Source organism: Phalaenopsis equestris, unplaced genomic scaffold (genome assembly GCF_001263595.1).
Source record: "Phalaenopsis equestris unplaced genomic scaffold, ASM126359v1 Scaffold000769, whole genome shotgun sequence".
Classification (NCBI taxonomy): Eukaryota; Viridiplantae; Streptophyta; class Magnoliopsida; order Asparagales; family Orchidaceae; genus Phalaenopsis; species Phalaenopsis equestris.
Window position 1 is genome coordinate 35,414 of NW_018165209.1, and position 14,866 is coordinate 50,279.

The 14,866-nt window shown below is 33.6% G+C and overlaps 2 protein-coding genes across 5 annotated transcripts in view; one reads left to right on the top strand and one right to left on the bottom strand.

Moving 5' to 3' along the window:
- LOC110031113 (2-oxoglutarate-Fe(II) type oxidoreductase-like) overlaps positions 1-6,784 on the top strand; it is a 31,270-nt gene extending 24,486 nt beyond the window's left edge. For 2 of the 4 annotated variants that reach the window (XM_020734162.1, XM_020734165.1), the window contains 7 exons: positions 1,134-1,255; positions 1,364-1,464; positions 1,581-1,639; positions 2,076-2,132; positions 2,898-2,943; positions 3,159-3,238; positions 3,457-3,656. In XM_020734162.1, the coding sequence (XP_020589821.1) occupies positions 1,134-1,255; positions 1,364-1,464; positions 1,581-1,639; positions 2,076-2,132; positions 2,898-2,943; positions 3,159-3,238; positions 3,457-3,529 (538 nt within the window). In that variant the 3' untranslated portion in view covers positions 3,530-3,656. Of the gene's footprint in view, positions 1-1,133; positions 1,256-1,363; positions 1,465-1,580; positions 1,640-2,075; positions 2,133-2,897; positions 2,944-3,158; positions 3,239-3,456; positions 3,657-6,713 lie in introns of those variants that run through there. The other 2 variants (XM_020734164.1, XM_020734163.1) reach the window with 2 other exon arrangements.
- Positions 6,715-14,484, bottom strand: LOC110031112 (dnaJ homolog subfamily B member 1-like). Its single transcript, XM_020734161.1, has 3 exons — positions 14,319-14,484; positions 13,717-14,102; positions 6,715-7,174 (listed from the first exon to the last, which is right to left on the bottom strand). Exons 1-3 carry the CDS (start codon positions 14,481-14,483, stop codon positions 6,736-6,738), a joined length of 990 nt encoding a protein of 329 aa, XP_020589820.1. The 5' UTR covers position 14,484; the 3' UTR covers positions 6,715-6,735.
- Positions 14,485-14,866: the final 382 nt, after the last annotated feature.

Below are 14,866 nucleotides of genomic sequence, written 5' to 3' on the forward strand. Positions count from 1 at the left end.
TTTTCCAATGTTAATCTTTTTTTTTTTTAAATAATCATTCATCTTTTTATAGCTTTTGCTTGCTTGCTTGTTATAAGATTCATAAAGTTTTGGGAAGTGTGGCTTTTACATCCGAAAGACGCACTCTAAAGCATTTGAGAAGTCTAAGCAAATAGTTGAATCTAGCCTCACGTTTGTATGAGGAGACCATCTCTTCTAAAAATTCTTAAAACCGTATTTTGATTAGGAGTTGACTCCCAAATGTAAAAGGATAACATACAGCCAGAGTTAAGAATTATTGTTAATTCTAACTCTCCTATTCATATTGAAGCATGTTAGAGGAATTCCCTTATTAAGCCCTAAAAATAGGAAGAAACAAGCCCTAAATTCTGATAGCAAATAAAGCACAGGCTTGGATCTCTCAACTATAAAAAGATATATAACCTGCTAGAACGACTGGTAATTTGCTTTTGTTTACAGTTCCAATCAACACTTCCACAAGCTTAGTAACAATCAAAACCAAGAAATATTGAAGTCGAGGCATTGCCGTGCACACGGATATGGAGTAAACAAACAAATCTGAATAGTGTTGCAAGGAAGACAATTCCCAAGTTGTATTGTGATTTTACCGGTGGCGTCGAAGGAAGAAGAAATAACAAGAGCTGAAAAGAAAGGCATGAAAATGGTGATGGGAAAGGAATCAATGGAGCAAAGGAACTAAAGCCTAAGTTTGTGGAATGAGGTTGTGGAAGAGAAATTTGACGCCGTTGCAAATGTTGGCATTGGAAGCTGAAATCATAGAACTGTAGGCGAATCACCATCACTTAGAAAGGTTGTTGATAGAGTTTGATAAGCATCCAACTTTAGATAATATTAAATTTATATGCTTACTTTTGCTGATGGTTTTTTACTAGATTCCTTTTAATCCCCATCTGTTCATATGGCTGGAGCTTTGGGTCTGATAAGAACTTCTTTTTTAAGCTAGCCGTTTTTGTTCTACAATAAATCGTTGTTGTTTTGTTATTTCATTTCATTTGAACCTCCTTTGAATAGACCATGAGAATCCAAACCAATGCCAAGCATTGTACTGCCAAAGTTGCAGTGGTTGAATTTCATATTTTTAGACTCTCAGACTATTTATCATATGTTTACAGGAGAGTGTGCAGGACAATTGCTAAGTTTATATCTCTTGCACTTGATTTAGAGGCTGATTACTTTGATCAACCGCAAATGCTAGGCGAGCCCATTGCGGCGATTAGGCTTCTTCATTATGAAGGTTATTAAGGCACTTTACAGGACTTTGTTTTATTTTTTCCCTGATGTCCAAGTTGTTTGATACTTTGTGATGGACGTGCATGATTTTTATTTTAATCATGTCATTCAGGTAAAGTTTCTGATCCTGAAAGGGGAATATTTGGATGTGGAGCACACTCTGATTTTGGTTTGATTACTCTCTTGGCCACTGATGGTGTGGCGGGTCTTCAGGTAATACAAAAAATTTAGGTCTCTATAAAGTATCCTTTGTCTGTTATTTATTTTTATTTTATTATTTATTTTTTTCATTTATAAGTGATATTAATACTTGTTTGTACTTTTGCTAGATATGCAAGGATAAGGATGCCCAACCTCGGATTTGGGAAAGTGTCGCTCCTTTGAAAGGGTTAATCTCTCATCTACAATCAGAAAGCTCGCTGTTATTTTTTCTTAAGCATTGCTACGAGGTTTTCATTATGCATAGCTAATCTGAACCTAATTATAGTCATAGCTGAACTCTTCCAATTTCAAGCTTGGGATCTATAGTTTTCCTGCAGTCATTTGAGTTTGGTTTGAAGAGCCATCACATCGAATTCTAACGAATTGACTTTCTTATCACTCCATAGTCATGATTATGACAGTGCACTTTTACAGCTTTAGTGTAGTGTTGAACTTTTAGCGTGGAATGAACAGAACTATCTTGATTGAATGAACATAACTATCTTAATTATCTTTTGTCCATTCTGATGAACGATAATAATCCATCTCAGTTGTCATTCATGATTATAAGATATGAATGTATTAAATTGGTCAACTCTGAAACATGTTTTTTGCCATTTCAGAGGTTTCATTGTCAATATTGGTGAAATGCTTGAGCGGTTAAGTAATGATTTTTTCAGGTATGACTCTGCCTTAGGTAGTTTTCCTTTTTCAGATCATAATCTCAGTTTATCAAACTGTTGCTATTGAATATCAAAGCCAGCCTTCAATATTTTGTTACATTAACTTTTCGACTTGATCATTGTTTCTGCCCTGACCTTGCAAGTTTCTCTGCTTTAATGTCCAATGTCAAGGCATCATGTTATGTTTCTGTTATAAGAAATTATTTCTACATCATAGGCATACAAATTCGTCACCTTTGAGGACAAAGGCTTTAATGTTTATAATGGTTCTTGTCCAGCTATAATGCAAGAAAATTTTGCATCCACAAAACATGAGGAAGATAGGATACATTTTGTATTTTCCTCGAATTTTTTTTCATGTTTTCAGAGAATAACATGCTTTCATGTTCTCAAAGATGATGAATTCTCTTTTTATGATTCATTCTTTTAATGTTTGGAGTAATTATAAGGAAAATTGGCTCATAGGTTATACCATGGTCTTAGATTATTTTGATCTTTTAAGAAAAGTCACTATTTTACCTTGTAATGCATTTTTTCAGTTTTTAATTCCAATATCAAGTATTCTCTTTTTATGGGTGAACAGTTCAAGCGAGTATTCTAGACATTTCAGACCTTTAGTGAGTTACCCCTTTGTTTTATTTTAGCAAACATAAATTCAAATTGCATTTTTTAAATGCGATGTTTGATCTAATTTGAAGATATTACATATCAATAATTGGCTTTCCTTTAAATATAATTTTCATAGTTTATATTTGTGTGCAGATCAACATTGCACCGTGTTGTAGTGGATGGACAAGAACGCTATTCTGTAAGGCCCATCAATATTTTGTAATTCTGTATTTAAAAGTCGTTTTCCTTCTGCTCTTAATGTTCTTATTTTAGATTATGTCATTTTTGCTTGGGCATATTATTTATGTGGAATTAAGATATAGCTTCCTTAACACTAGCTGCCATCATAACCGGAATGCATTGCTAAGATAGTTGGCCTTCCGACAAAAAATGAATTTTGTAAACTGTTAACAGATTGCCTTTTTTGTGAACCCGAGCCATGACTACCTTGTGGAGTGTTTACCGTCGTGCACTTCGGAGATGAACCCTCCCAGGTGAGTGTGTTATTTGCTCATGAAATCTGTTGGGGATTCAGATTCGAATTTTCTTTCACAATTTGTTTTTTTTTTTAAATAGTTTATTTTATTTTTATGTTTTTAGAGTTTCATGGTTCCTGCTCTTTGATTCTTTCTTGTTTTCTTTTGCCATTCGTTTTATTTTTCGTTTCTTTTAATTAAGAGAGCTATTTACCAGTCTTTTGACTAATCTCTAGGCATCCGCCAATAACATGTGCTGCATTCATAAGCCAGCGATACAAAGATACGCATCCAGACCTGAGCTCATAAGATGGGCAAAAAACAAGTAAATAAATGATATGATGTTTTGAAACAAAATTGTATAATTTTGAAGCATTGTAACATGAATAGTCTATGTGAGGAAGGCATACAATTATTATGTTAAGATAAATTTAATCGGTGATGTTGTTTTTTAATTTTTTTTTTTTTTAATTTTTTCTAAATTTGAATATTTTTAATCATATTGATATACATCAAGATATTCTGACATAATTTTTTTTTCTTGATAATTTTTATGGGGTCTTTTACATGCATAACCCCCAAAACTTTCATATTTACCTATTTCACACCAAAACTTTCATAATTACAAGTATCATGAGAAAAATAGTGTTTATTATCACATTTTAATAGTTAAATCCATCTTTTTCATCCATAGGTAAAGTGCTATGTGGGTAAAAAGAAAAATGAAAGTTTAGGTGTGAGAGGTAAATCCATAATAATTGGGTGTTATGTACGTAATTTTCCCTTTTCTATTTTGACTCGCTTTCCCCTGCTTCTTAGAATCTTATAATGAAACTCTGCTTCAATGAATCATGAATGGTAGTTTATAAAAACCTATCGTTCTTATGCTCGGAAAATGCTAATATTTTTGCTACAGCTCTACCTGGAAGAAATTTTTAAGAAATTCGAGTGCATTGGGAAATAAAAAGTTTATTACTTAATAATGTTGTTCAACTTTTGGTTCATTCTAGCTCATAATCATAAGGTACTATATCTTTAGATCATGAACTACGCATGTAAAAGTGAAAGTTTAGAAAATAAAATTAAAATAAAACAAAACACTCAAAATTTCAAAAAAAAAATTTAATTTTTTGGTTTTTTTCATTTCTTCGGATTTTAAAAAAAAATTATTATTTTATATATTTTATAGAAATAAGCAAGTACTTATAAAGAAAAACTTCACTACAATTCTCCTAAAATATGTATAAATTTCAAATAAAATTTCTAAGTCAAAAAATTTCGTTTGTTTCCTTCATTCCCTGGTAATGGCGCCTAAAACTTGACTTGACTTGTAATTATGTAGTTATTTAATTTTCAAAAGATAATCAAAAGATAACAAAAAATTTGACCCAATATATTTTAGCGGCTAATGTGTACAATAAATATGTTATAGAACTTAGAATTTGATAAATAATTTACACACTAGGGGTATTACACAAGTATACGTATGGTTTCAAGTAAAATAGGATTTTCTTTTAAAACCTTAGTATCAATCCCACAGAGAAGGTAAAACTTTTTTTATGCAAAACTCTTATTATGAAGTAGGAAAATTTTACTTGAACTCCAAACAATTATTTAAGATACATGACAGCAAGTTTAGGTGTAAAATAAGCTTACTAAATTCCTACTAATTTTATTTCAAAGCTTTAAAGAAAATGCAATATTTCTAAACTAATTTTACGAAGAAGAGTTCAAACTATGTGAAGGTTCTTTCCCATTGCAAGGTGATCATAATCAGTGTAGAAATCAAATGTTTGATGGTTAAAATATAGTTTTGTGTCAAATATGAGCAATATTATTTTTTACCCTCCCGAGTGCATAATGAACATTGGTTAATCTAAAGTTAAATTTCTAACTCTTAGGTTATGCTGGACAGGTTTTAGTCTCTCACCTCTAGATTATTCACTGTGCCCTCTCTATAGGACTAATCGATCCTTAGATTCCAAACTCTAGATCAAATTAATTAAGGTTCTAACCTGTCACCCTAGAATCATAAACTTACGCCCATCAAAACATATCTCCTTATCTTTTTGCGTTAACCCATGGATTACTTTCTCACCCACAAGATTAATGTGATTTTTACTAGTTGAGGAAAACACAGCCCTCCCTGGTCATTATGGATTCACAACAAGTTTTAACACATTTGAGGAAAATTGATTCACAAGTTTTAAGACATCAATTGTATGGATTCACAACAAGTTTTAACACATTAATTGGTTAAATTGATTCACAAGTTTTAAGACATCAATTAATCAGATTGAACATGTAAAAGAAGTATGAAGTAATAAATCATCACAAGTATAGAATAAGAGAAATCTTGAACAATTCTAATTATACAAATGATTACTTCTTATTGCAATGAGAAAGATAAATGAAACTACCAGAATTCATAGGGATAACACATAAAAACATAATTTATATTAAAAATCAAAGTCTTCACAATAAAACAAAACTCATAGAAAAATACAAAATACTTACCTGAAACTTCTCCCTAAGCAAATCCTTTGAAGTTTCTTTGACTTCTTACTCCACTAGACACACCAAAACACCCATTACAAAGACTCACTCATAACTCACACACACAAGAGAGCCTCACGCCCCCTTCCAAACACTTCACCACCAACAAAAACCCTTTCTTTAACACCACGAGAGCCTCACCCCTTCTAAATTCTAAAAATTCATCGTTTTCCCAAACATATTTTCTAACATCAAGGAATCAAACGAGCGATGAAAAAATGAGGCGAAGATTCATAAACAGTATTCAGTGGTTAGGATAAGACTAATGATCAAGACAATGAAAAGTCTCTATGATTCAAATTATAAAAAAAATGACATAATGATCAGTATTCTACCATCTTTAAACATGATCAACCATGATTAAATTGTCTAAAACTTAAGTAATTACTTTAAATTTAAGTGAAAGAACGAAATAGCCAGCACCATTTTTACTTGTGTACCATGTAAAAAATGTATCTTAGTTTCAACAATTACGAAAAAAGAAAATACTTAACCATATACTGAAGAACAAACCTGTCAACATGACATTAGAAACCATTTAGAAGAATAAACCCAATGCCACAACACCAGCTCCATTTACTCCTAACAGCATATTTACAGAGACAATAAAATATTAATAAAAACAATTCATGTTGAATCAGAAAATTAAAAAATAATAAAAATCATTTCCATCAGTGTATTATCATCCAATTAAACAACCCGTCCTCTCAATGAAACCCACTCCTTGCAAAGTAAAAACATGCTCCATGATTCATTCTTTAATCATAACTATTAAGAAGCAAACCAAATCCATTGAGAAGAAAAAGGCCCTCATAACCCGTCATCATCACTTCTACAGAATAGACAACTAACTCCAATCAACTTTTTTTAAACAAAAGAAAATTATAAAAAAATTTCTTTCAAACAAATATAACTAAACTTTTTACACTTGTTGCAGGTAGTTTAGGATGTCCCCAAGCTCAGCACTCTAAAATGTTCCTGATGCCTGTGCGCTGCTGTTCTGTCAAAGTAGAAGGGAAAATAACATCAAACTTGATCCTCAGATGGCCCTTACTCCCTGGCTCCCGGGCAATCGGCATCCCTTCATTGGCAATCAGAAGCTCGTAGCCTGGGCTAACTATGTTGGCGAGCTGAATGGTGAGGTCACGCTCGTCAAGGGTACGGAGCTTGAACGTGGTTCCTCCAATGGCGTCTGCGAGCGATAAGTTCTGGAGAACAACGAGATCATTGCCAACCCTCTTGTACATAGCATGTGGATTCTCATCAATCTCAAAGACTATATCTGCTGGAATCATGTTGGCTTCCTCATCTCCCATTTTTGGGAATGTGATCTTAGTTCCCTTCTTCCATCCAGGCTTCACGTCAATCACAAGCATCTCTGATCGAGCCACAGATTCTCTGGGTGAACCAAAAAAAAAAAATGCAATGTAAGCACATTGGCAATTAGAAAGGTTTATAATTAATTGTCCTTAAATTTCTTAGTGGCAAAAATAAATAGTGCAAATAATTCGTATTATTTGATAGATTTAGACGAAGTGACACTGAGTTTCTATTTAGCTGTTAACTCTGATTTTTGAACTATTGTGGTATATGAATTTATTTCTTATAAACAGCTTTTTGAACTATTGTCTATGATTAAAAAAAAAGAGATTATAGATTATTAAGAAAAAATATTAACTTGTGTTAGATCAGCACCTAAAGGCAAATTTATCTTTTATTAGGTTTACGAGCAATTTAGTATTTTGTTATTTATTATAGTTTAATATAAAACAGACTAATATGTTTAGGGTTAGGGTTAGGCATGAGATTGAGTGTTGTGTCTTAGTGTTAGCGTTTGGGAGAGATTTCCTACCTCTAGAATTGTAGAAATTGGGAGAAATCGTCGACATCTCGAATTGTAGGTGTTTTGCTTAGCTTATGTATTTATGCGGAGTAATTTGATGTTCTCGTAATAGAATATTTTGTGCCCTAACTTTTGTGAAAATTTGTGGAAGATTCCTATCAAGAGGTATCAATGCATCGATCTACTTCACAGTTTCTGCTGCCTCGAATTCGTGACATAGCCTAGCGAAGTGGTCGTGATCTGAGCAAGCTGGGAGGACAACGAAGGGATTGTGACATTCATGCGTTGGGAATATTGATGAGATAGCGACAGATAGTCAAAGTCTTTATTGATACAGTAGCAATAAGAGCTAGCAGAGCGTGACGACATATCACACCTTTCGGGCGCTGACGTTCGAGATTGAACCATGCGAAATAGTCACGATTTAAAGAAGCATATAATGGTCATGGCGTGACCTAATATCACAATACAGTTGCGATTGGAGCTAGCTGGGAAGGAACGATGGGCTTGCGGCGTCCATGGCCGTGAATAGACTAAAAGCGAGGTACATATCACATGAAAGTAGAAGGATCGCGGCGTACAAGAGCTATGCGCCCTTGATCAAAATTGGTGATTGGGATTACAATGCAAAGGAGTTCAACATTGTTTGTGACGGAAATTCATGATTGAAATCTGCGATGTACATGAATTCAAATGCGGTTTCCAAAATTCCACGCGGCTTCCAATGTTCCATTGAACTGTATAGAAGAATTTTGAGATTGCAGTGACTAAAGTTCTGCACACGCCAAACCTGCGGTCAGGAATTTCAAATCTCTTGATATCAACGTAAAGGAGTAATTGTAGCAAAAAATATGAACGCTTTGGAGGAAAAACTAGTAGAAGAGATCAGTCAAATTAGATCTGGAATAGAGGAGTTTTTCTTAGTCATGGAGGGGAGGTTGGAGGGGTGGTCATAGCCCTAGAAAAAATGATAAAAAAGATTGTGGAGTCTTACACAAACCCTTACTTTGGTTGAAGAGGTATCGAGCGACGACATAGGCGACGACGTCTAGAATGATGCGAGCGACGGCGTCTAGAATGAATGCCAGTGACGGCAATCTAGGAATTTATGCGACCTTATAGCAGCATTGTTGTCTGATGGATATGGAGCTATGACATTAGCTGAAGGAATGGGAAGCGGACTCGAGCGCCAACACATGAAAGGAAAGGCACTACATCAAGACGGGAACGAGAGGTAACAAGCAGAATGGGACGACAAGCGATTTAGGTAAGGAAAAAAATCAATTAGAAGGATTTCAACTCGGAACAAAAATCTACAGTGGTTGGGACACCGCCAGATAGCTGCATCCAACAATACCAGTGTCTTTTATTGCAACAACCATATAGGCAGAAGGAAATTCTGGAGCTTATGGGGAAAGGTGAGTTGATTATGAGGCGGGTTAAACTTATGGAATCAGATATATTAAATATGGGTCTAGGAAGGGAACTCAATCCCTGTTTTATGGGAATGAACTTTGGTCCAAAAAATTGAGTAAACTCGCAAGTGAGAAAATTGAAGATGCCAATCTTTGAAGAAGAGGATGCTTATGGTTGGGCCTATTGTGTGGAGAGATATTTTATTGTTAATGGGTTTACAGAGGAAGAAAAATTAATGGTGGCAGCCCTATATTTGGAAAAGAAAACTCTAGCATGGTACCAATGGAGAGAACAACATCACCAATCAAAATCTAGGAAGAATTGAAGGAATGCTTGTTGAAACATTTTTTGAATCATTCGAGGAGACCTACACAAACAATTCTTTGCATTGACTCGGGAATGGATTACTATGGAGTATAGGGAGAAATTAAACTATTGTTGGAACAATTTAAGGGAATTTCTGAAGCAATATTCAATGCAAACTTCAAAAAGGTTCTAAAGCCCGACATATGTGCAGCACTTCGTTCGTTGAGCCCGTGAGACTTGGGAGAAACTATAAAATTAGCGAAGTTGGTTAAAGATCATAATGCAATGGAAAGGGGTATGAGGAGCAACACAGGTAAAGTGTCATACCGAACTGCGACAACCAAGACGACACCAAAAGCTAAAATAGTGGAAGTCAAAAGAAAGACTTCTCATGATAAGAATCATGGGCCACAACGAGGACCTACACTCAAGTGTCTTATAAAGAAAAAGATCTAGGAGAAGCAAGCCTAGGGACTATATTTTCGGTGTAATGAGAAGTTTACCTCAGAACATTGTTGCAATAATCAAACTTTACAGGTTCTCATATTTTGTGACGAGGAGGCGGTGGTTGTAGAAATAGATAAAAAGTTATGGATGACACCCTTATTTTTTGCCACCTTAAAGGCAATGTGTTATTTTGAGAGGGGAGCAATGTTAGATCGACACCTAAAGAAAAATTTATCTTTTATTAGCGGTCGAGCAATTTAGTCTTTTACAATTTTTTTGGATAAGTATAAATAAGGCAAGTATGTTTATGATTAGGGTTATGTACGAGATTAAGTATTGTATCTTAAGGTTAGGGCAAAACACATTTTTTTGAGATCACAGCACATTGCTTCATTTTTTAGATTAAGCATTTCTTCAACCCAAGTTTGATGGGAAAACAGTTTTTTGAGATCATAGGCAAAACACAGTTTTGCCAAACAGGAAGAACTGCGGTGCGACAGCACATTGCCACCGCACCGCCGTCCCAAACACGCCCTAAGTTAACTTCCCTAAACCACTCATGTCACCACTAGTAAAAGACCAATATTATTTTCAAGTTTCCAATTTCTTATAGTTATTCTTTTGGACAAATACTCGCCCTACATCGCATCCCCATCCTACGCACAATCAACTTGTGTGGGGAATCAAACTAAGCATACTTCCATAAGCTTTCACAAAATATCCCAAGTATTATGTTTTTCCTTCGTGTCTGGAAATATTATGCATATTTTAGCACATTAAATGATATTTTGAGAAAAGCATTATTTTTTAACCTCTAAGAAACAAAGAGTCATCATCACGATAGCCTTATTCCAAATATTAAGGAATAGATTTTCTCTACCCTTCATTCAAGTAAAGTGCTACAAAATTTTGATTTTTTTTTCTATTTGTTTTTTTGTACAATATCAAGACATCTAACATTTTATCTACCACTTTTTCTGAACTAGTTTTTCTTATTAACACCAAATATCAATTTTACCTTGTATATTTTGACCTCCATCTTAAAAGTCAAACAACAATCTATTTTCAACAAACATACTCTCAAAAAGTGTTTCCCTGTAATTTTTCAAAGATAATCATTTTTTAACTCGATTCTTCTAATTTTCTCATACAATCTCTTCATGTCCTCATTCCAAAATATCTCAACATGGTTATTGAAGAATTTTTTTATTTTGCAATGTTGTGAACACTGACATAGCTATTAACTTATACTTTCTAAGAAAATTACTCTTGAACTCTTGGTTCCTCTGTTCTCAACACTCAACTTTAGCTCTTGAATGCATGTCATCTTTACTACATTCTTTTTAGTATAACAGATTAGCAATATTTAAAGTCCCAAAACCTAGTTTTGATTTATTTATTTATTTATTTTGCAAACAGTGCATTTCATGAACTCAATCTTCGTTTCAATAATCAATCTTACTAGGAAAATTACCCGCAGCCTCCCCTTCCAACAAACTGTTAACTTCATAAAAGAAATGGTCTCAATCATCAAAATCATGTAACCTACAAATAAAAAAAATAATTGCACCTTCCTTTGAATTCTTTTGTCAATAATCTCAATAGACAATACAAAAAAGATATGGATTTGATGGTAATCTTTAATATAATGATGAAGCTATTAAAACTCAAAGTCACTGACAACTATTTAAACACACCTTTGACACAAACATTCTCTTTAATGGCCGTCAAATCAATACTCATGATAGACACTAAATGCATACTCAAGCTCAATAGAATTATATAAAAATCTTATGTTATTTATACTTTTTCAATAAGCGTCCTACCACAAAAAACACTATTATAAAGAATTTTCTTAGAATAAAATTATTTTTTTAGATTGTTGTGATTTTTATAAGTTTGATTTTTATATCTTCTCGAATATCTTTATTGTATGACTCATATATTTGATTTTTATATAATTACCACAATAAATGCAAGTCTCATTTGTTCGTAGATAATGGTACTAAAATACTTCTTATTTACTCAATTATCATCCTAATAAACTTTACACTGTAAAATTTTCCTAAGATAAATTTTATTTTTAAACGTTTCAAAATAACGTTTTCATTTTTCCTTTGAATTTATTAATCTTTAATCAAGATATATCTAACTCTATTATTAGTCATTAGATCTCATTTTTCTAGTCTCCTAATAATATGTAAACCTTTTCCTATTTTTGTAGGCGTTAGCATACTAGGCAAATCTTCAATAGTTGCTACTTTGCATAACTTATTGACGTAATTATAAAATTTTAATGCCATAAAATTGCTTTGTTTTCAAAGTACTCATTTATTTCCCATTCTTTAAAAGCATATGTTTTCTTTGAAATCCTTTTACCCCTTGCTCAAACAATGTCTTATTACTAATATATACTATTTTTGTAATCTCCAACAACTATTTTAAAAATCTTCTTAATACAACAATATATATTATCCTCAGATTAAATTCACATTAATTTAAAACTTTTAATTTAATTTTTCAACAAATTAGAATAAGAAGTTTCTTCATCTGGCTATAAAATAGAATAGGAGCCAGCATCTCAATAGAGAAAAAAATAAACATGGCATATAAATATTAAGCATGGTGCAACTACATCAACAGTAAAGGGCATGCTTGGTGCCATTTTTGTTTTAAAAAACAAGTTAGAATAAATGTTGGGCATGGTATTTTTGTTATCACTTTTAGAAAAAAATCTTCATGTTTCCATTGAAAACACTACTATCTTGATTTTAGTGGTCTCCAATATATTGATTCCACATCCTTTCCCCCTATCCAAAACATAAGCACAATATCCCCATCTTTTATGTTGAACATCTAATACCCATCCTAGATACTGATACCAATGTTGCACCTTGGGTTCGTCAGCATCACCTTCATTTCCACCTTATAATATTATTCCCCTCCCTAACATTTGTTGTTGCTGCACCCACCGGCAGTCTGCAACAGTGTAAGGATTTCTAAACCCTTCTGATTTGGCCTAGATTTGATTATGGGAAGGTTTTATCTATGGTTTGTGGAAAGCTTTGACATGGGTTTTCATGACCAATATTTTTTATTTGCTTTACATCTAGAAGAAAAAACTTATCATTACTCATTTTTAACCAAAATTTGTTTCCTTTTTTATGCATCCAAACATGTTTTATGGTTTATCTTTGAAAACAAATACATCAAAATTTAATTTTTTTGATAGAAAATGAAAAAAAAAATTTAAAAATAATAAGAAATATATAGAAAAAAATGAAAACAAAACACAACCATACCAGCCCTAACCTATCACCTAACTCTAAGCAATATATTGGGCCAAATTAAGAAGATGATAAGTCTTATCTTCTAGCACACATTGCATCAACAACTTAATTAGTCCCGACATCTAGCAATAACAACTCATATTCTTAATTTTTTTTTTCTATATAAGAGAATACATTATCCAATGGGATCACTGGGAAATAACAAATGAGTCTCATGGAAACTCAATATTTGGCGTTAAGGGATTGGATGTTTTAGGCATTTTTATATCCATTTTATTTTTATTAAAAGTTTGTTCTTTATAAAAGTACTATTAAAATTACAATAGGTATTTGTCCTAATGTTTAATCTGCTGTATAAAATCAAATCAATAACTTCGCTGCATTAAACTTGAGATAAAACGGGAGAAGAAAACAAAAAACACCTTGTATGTAACACATTTAGTTAGTAAAAAATGCAAAAGCAAGTTAAATAGAAATCAACAGAACAATAAAGTAGCTCTCAAAACTAGTAATTGCAAGTATCATAAAATCCTTGAAGGGGACAATAAAATATTCAATCATTATCAGGAGATACAATAAGTAAATATAAGATAACAAACTATTTAGAAAAAAAGAACAACGGTGAAGCAAAGATGTACCCATGAGACGTTATGACGTTCCTAGATATCTTGATTTTTCTTGTAGATCCTTTGTAGAGTTCTTCAAGACTGCATGCAAGTTTTCTCTCAATTGCTGGTGCTTTCTGAGCCATGTTTGCAGCTTCAACATTGACACCCTGACTGTTTGTAGCTTCTGCTCGAAACCTCGTGGGCTTTGGCCGTGGCATGTATGCCAAATCAAAATCTTTCTGAAAGGCCTCAGCAAAAATTTCCTCTGCAGTCCTAGAATTGAATGGAAAAATATTCTGACCACTTGAACCGGCGCGGTATGAAGTTGTTCTTTGAGAACGAGAAGGTGCATTCCCCTTCAAGCCTTCTTCTCCATATTCATCATATATTGCTCTCTTTTTCGGATCACTTAAAACCTAAAATATAAGGGTGGTGGCAATATACCTACAAATAAGTGAACATTGTGGTCTTGTAGGATAAAAAAACATGTCAAAAGGAAATCAATTATTGCATAGTTACACTAAGTATTTCCAAGTATGGCCGTCTAAGAAAGGAGGTAAGAAAAGGACTTTTGATTGTCAAGAAAGAAAAAAAGAACGAAATCTGCGGTAAATGAAAAGATAACAACTCACATCATAGGCCTCAGAGATCTCCTTGAACTTCACTTCAGCAACCTGTTTATCATCTCGGTGTTTATCGGGATGCCAAATCATCGCCAATCTTCGATAAGCTTTCCTAAAGTCTTCATTGGTAGCGTTCCTATTCACCTTCAGAATGTTGTAGTAGTCCATACCCATGAACGTCCCCATGGATGTCAAAATCGGAACCCTAGAATCCTATCTGAGTAGCGGTCCCAAGAAACTCCCAGTGCAAAGGCATAAAACATGGAAAGATTGGACCTCTGATTTCCTAGCTAAAAAACAAGCAAATGACAGAGACCAAAAAGCATATGAGAAAACGTTTCCTTCCGATTATGGAAGTGGGGATCGATTCCTCGCTATAAAGTGCGGAAATGGAACCCCACCCGTCGAACGAATAGAACGATGTGAAGTTACCTTTCTCAGTGGTTTCCGGTAGGATTGTAGCGGAAGGACGAGAAAGATGGGAGTTTCTGTTGTCTGTGTAGGTAGCTCCAGCAACTGTATCGCGATGGTTCGGTCACGAAGGCGATGGCTTAGAG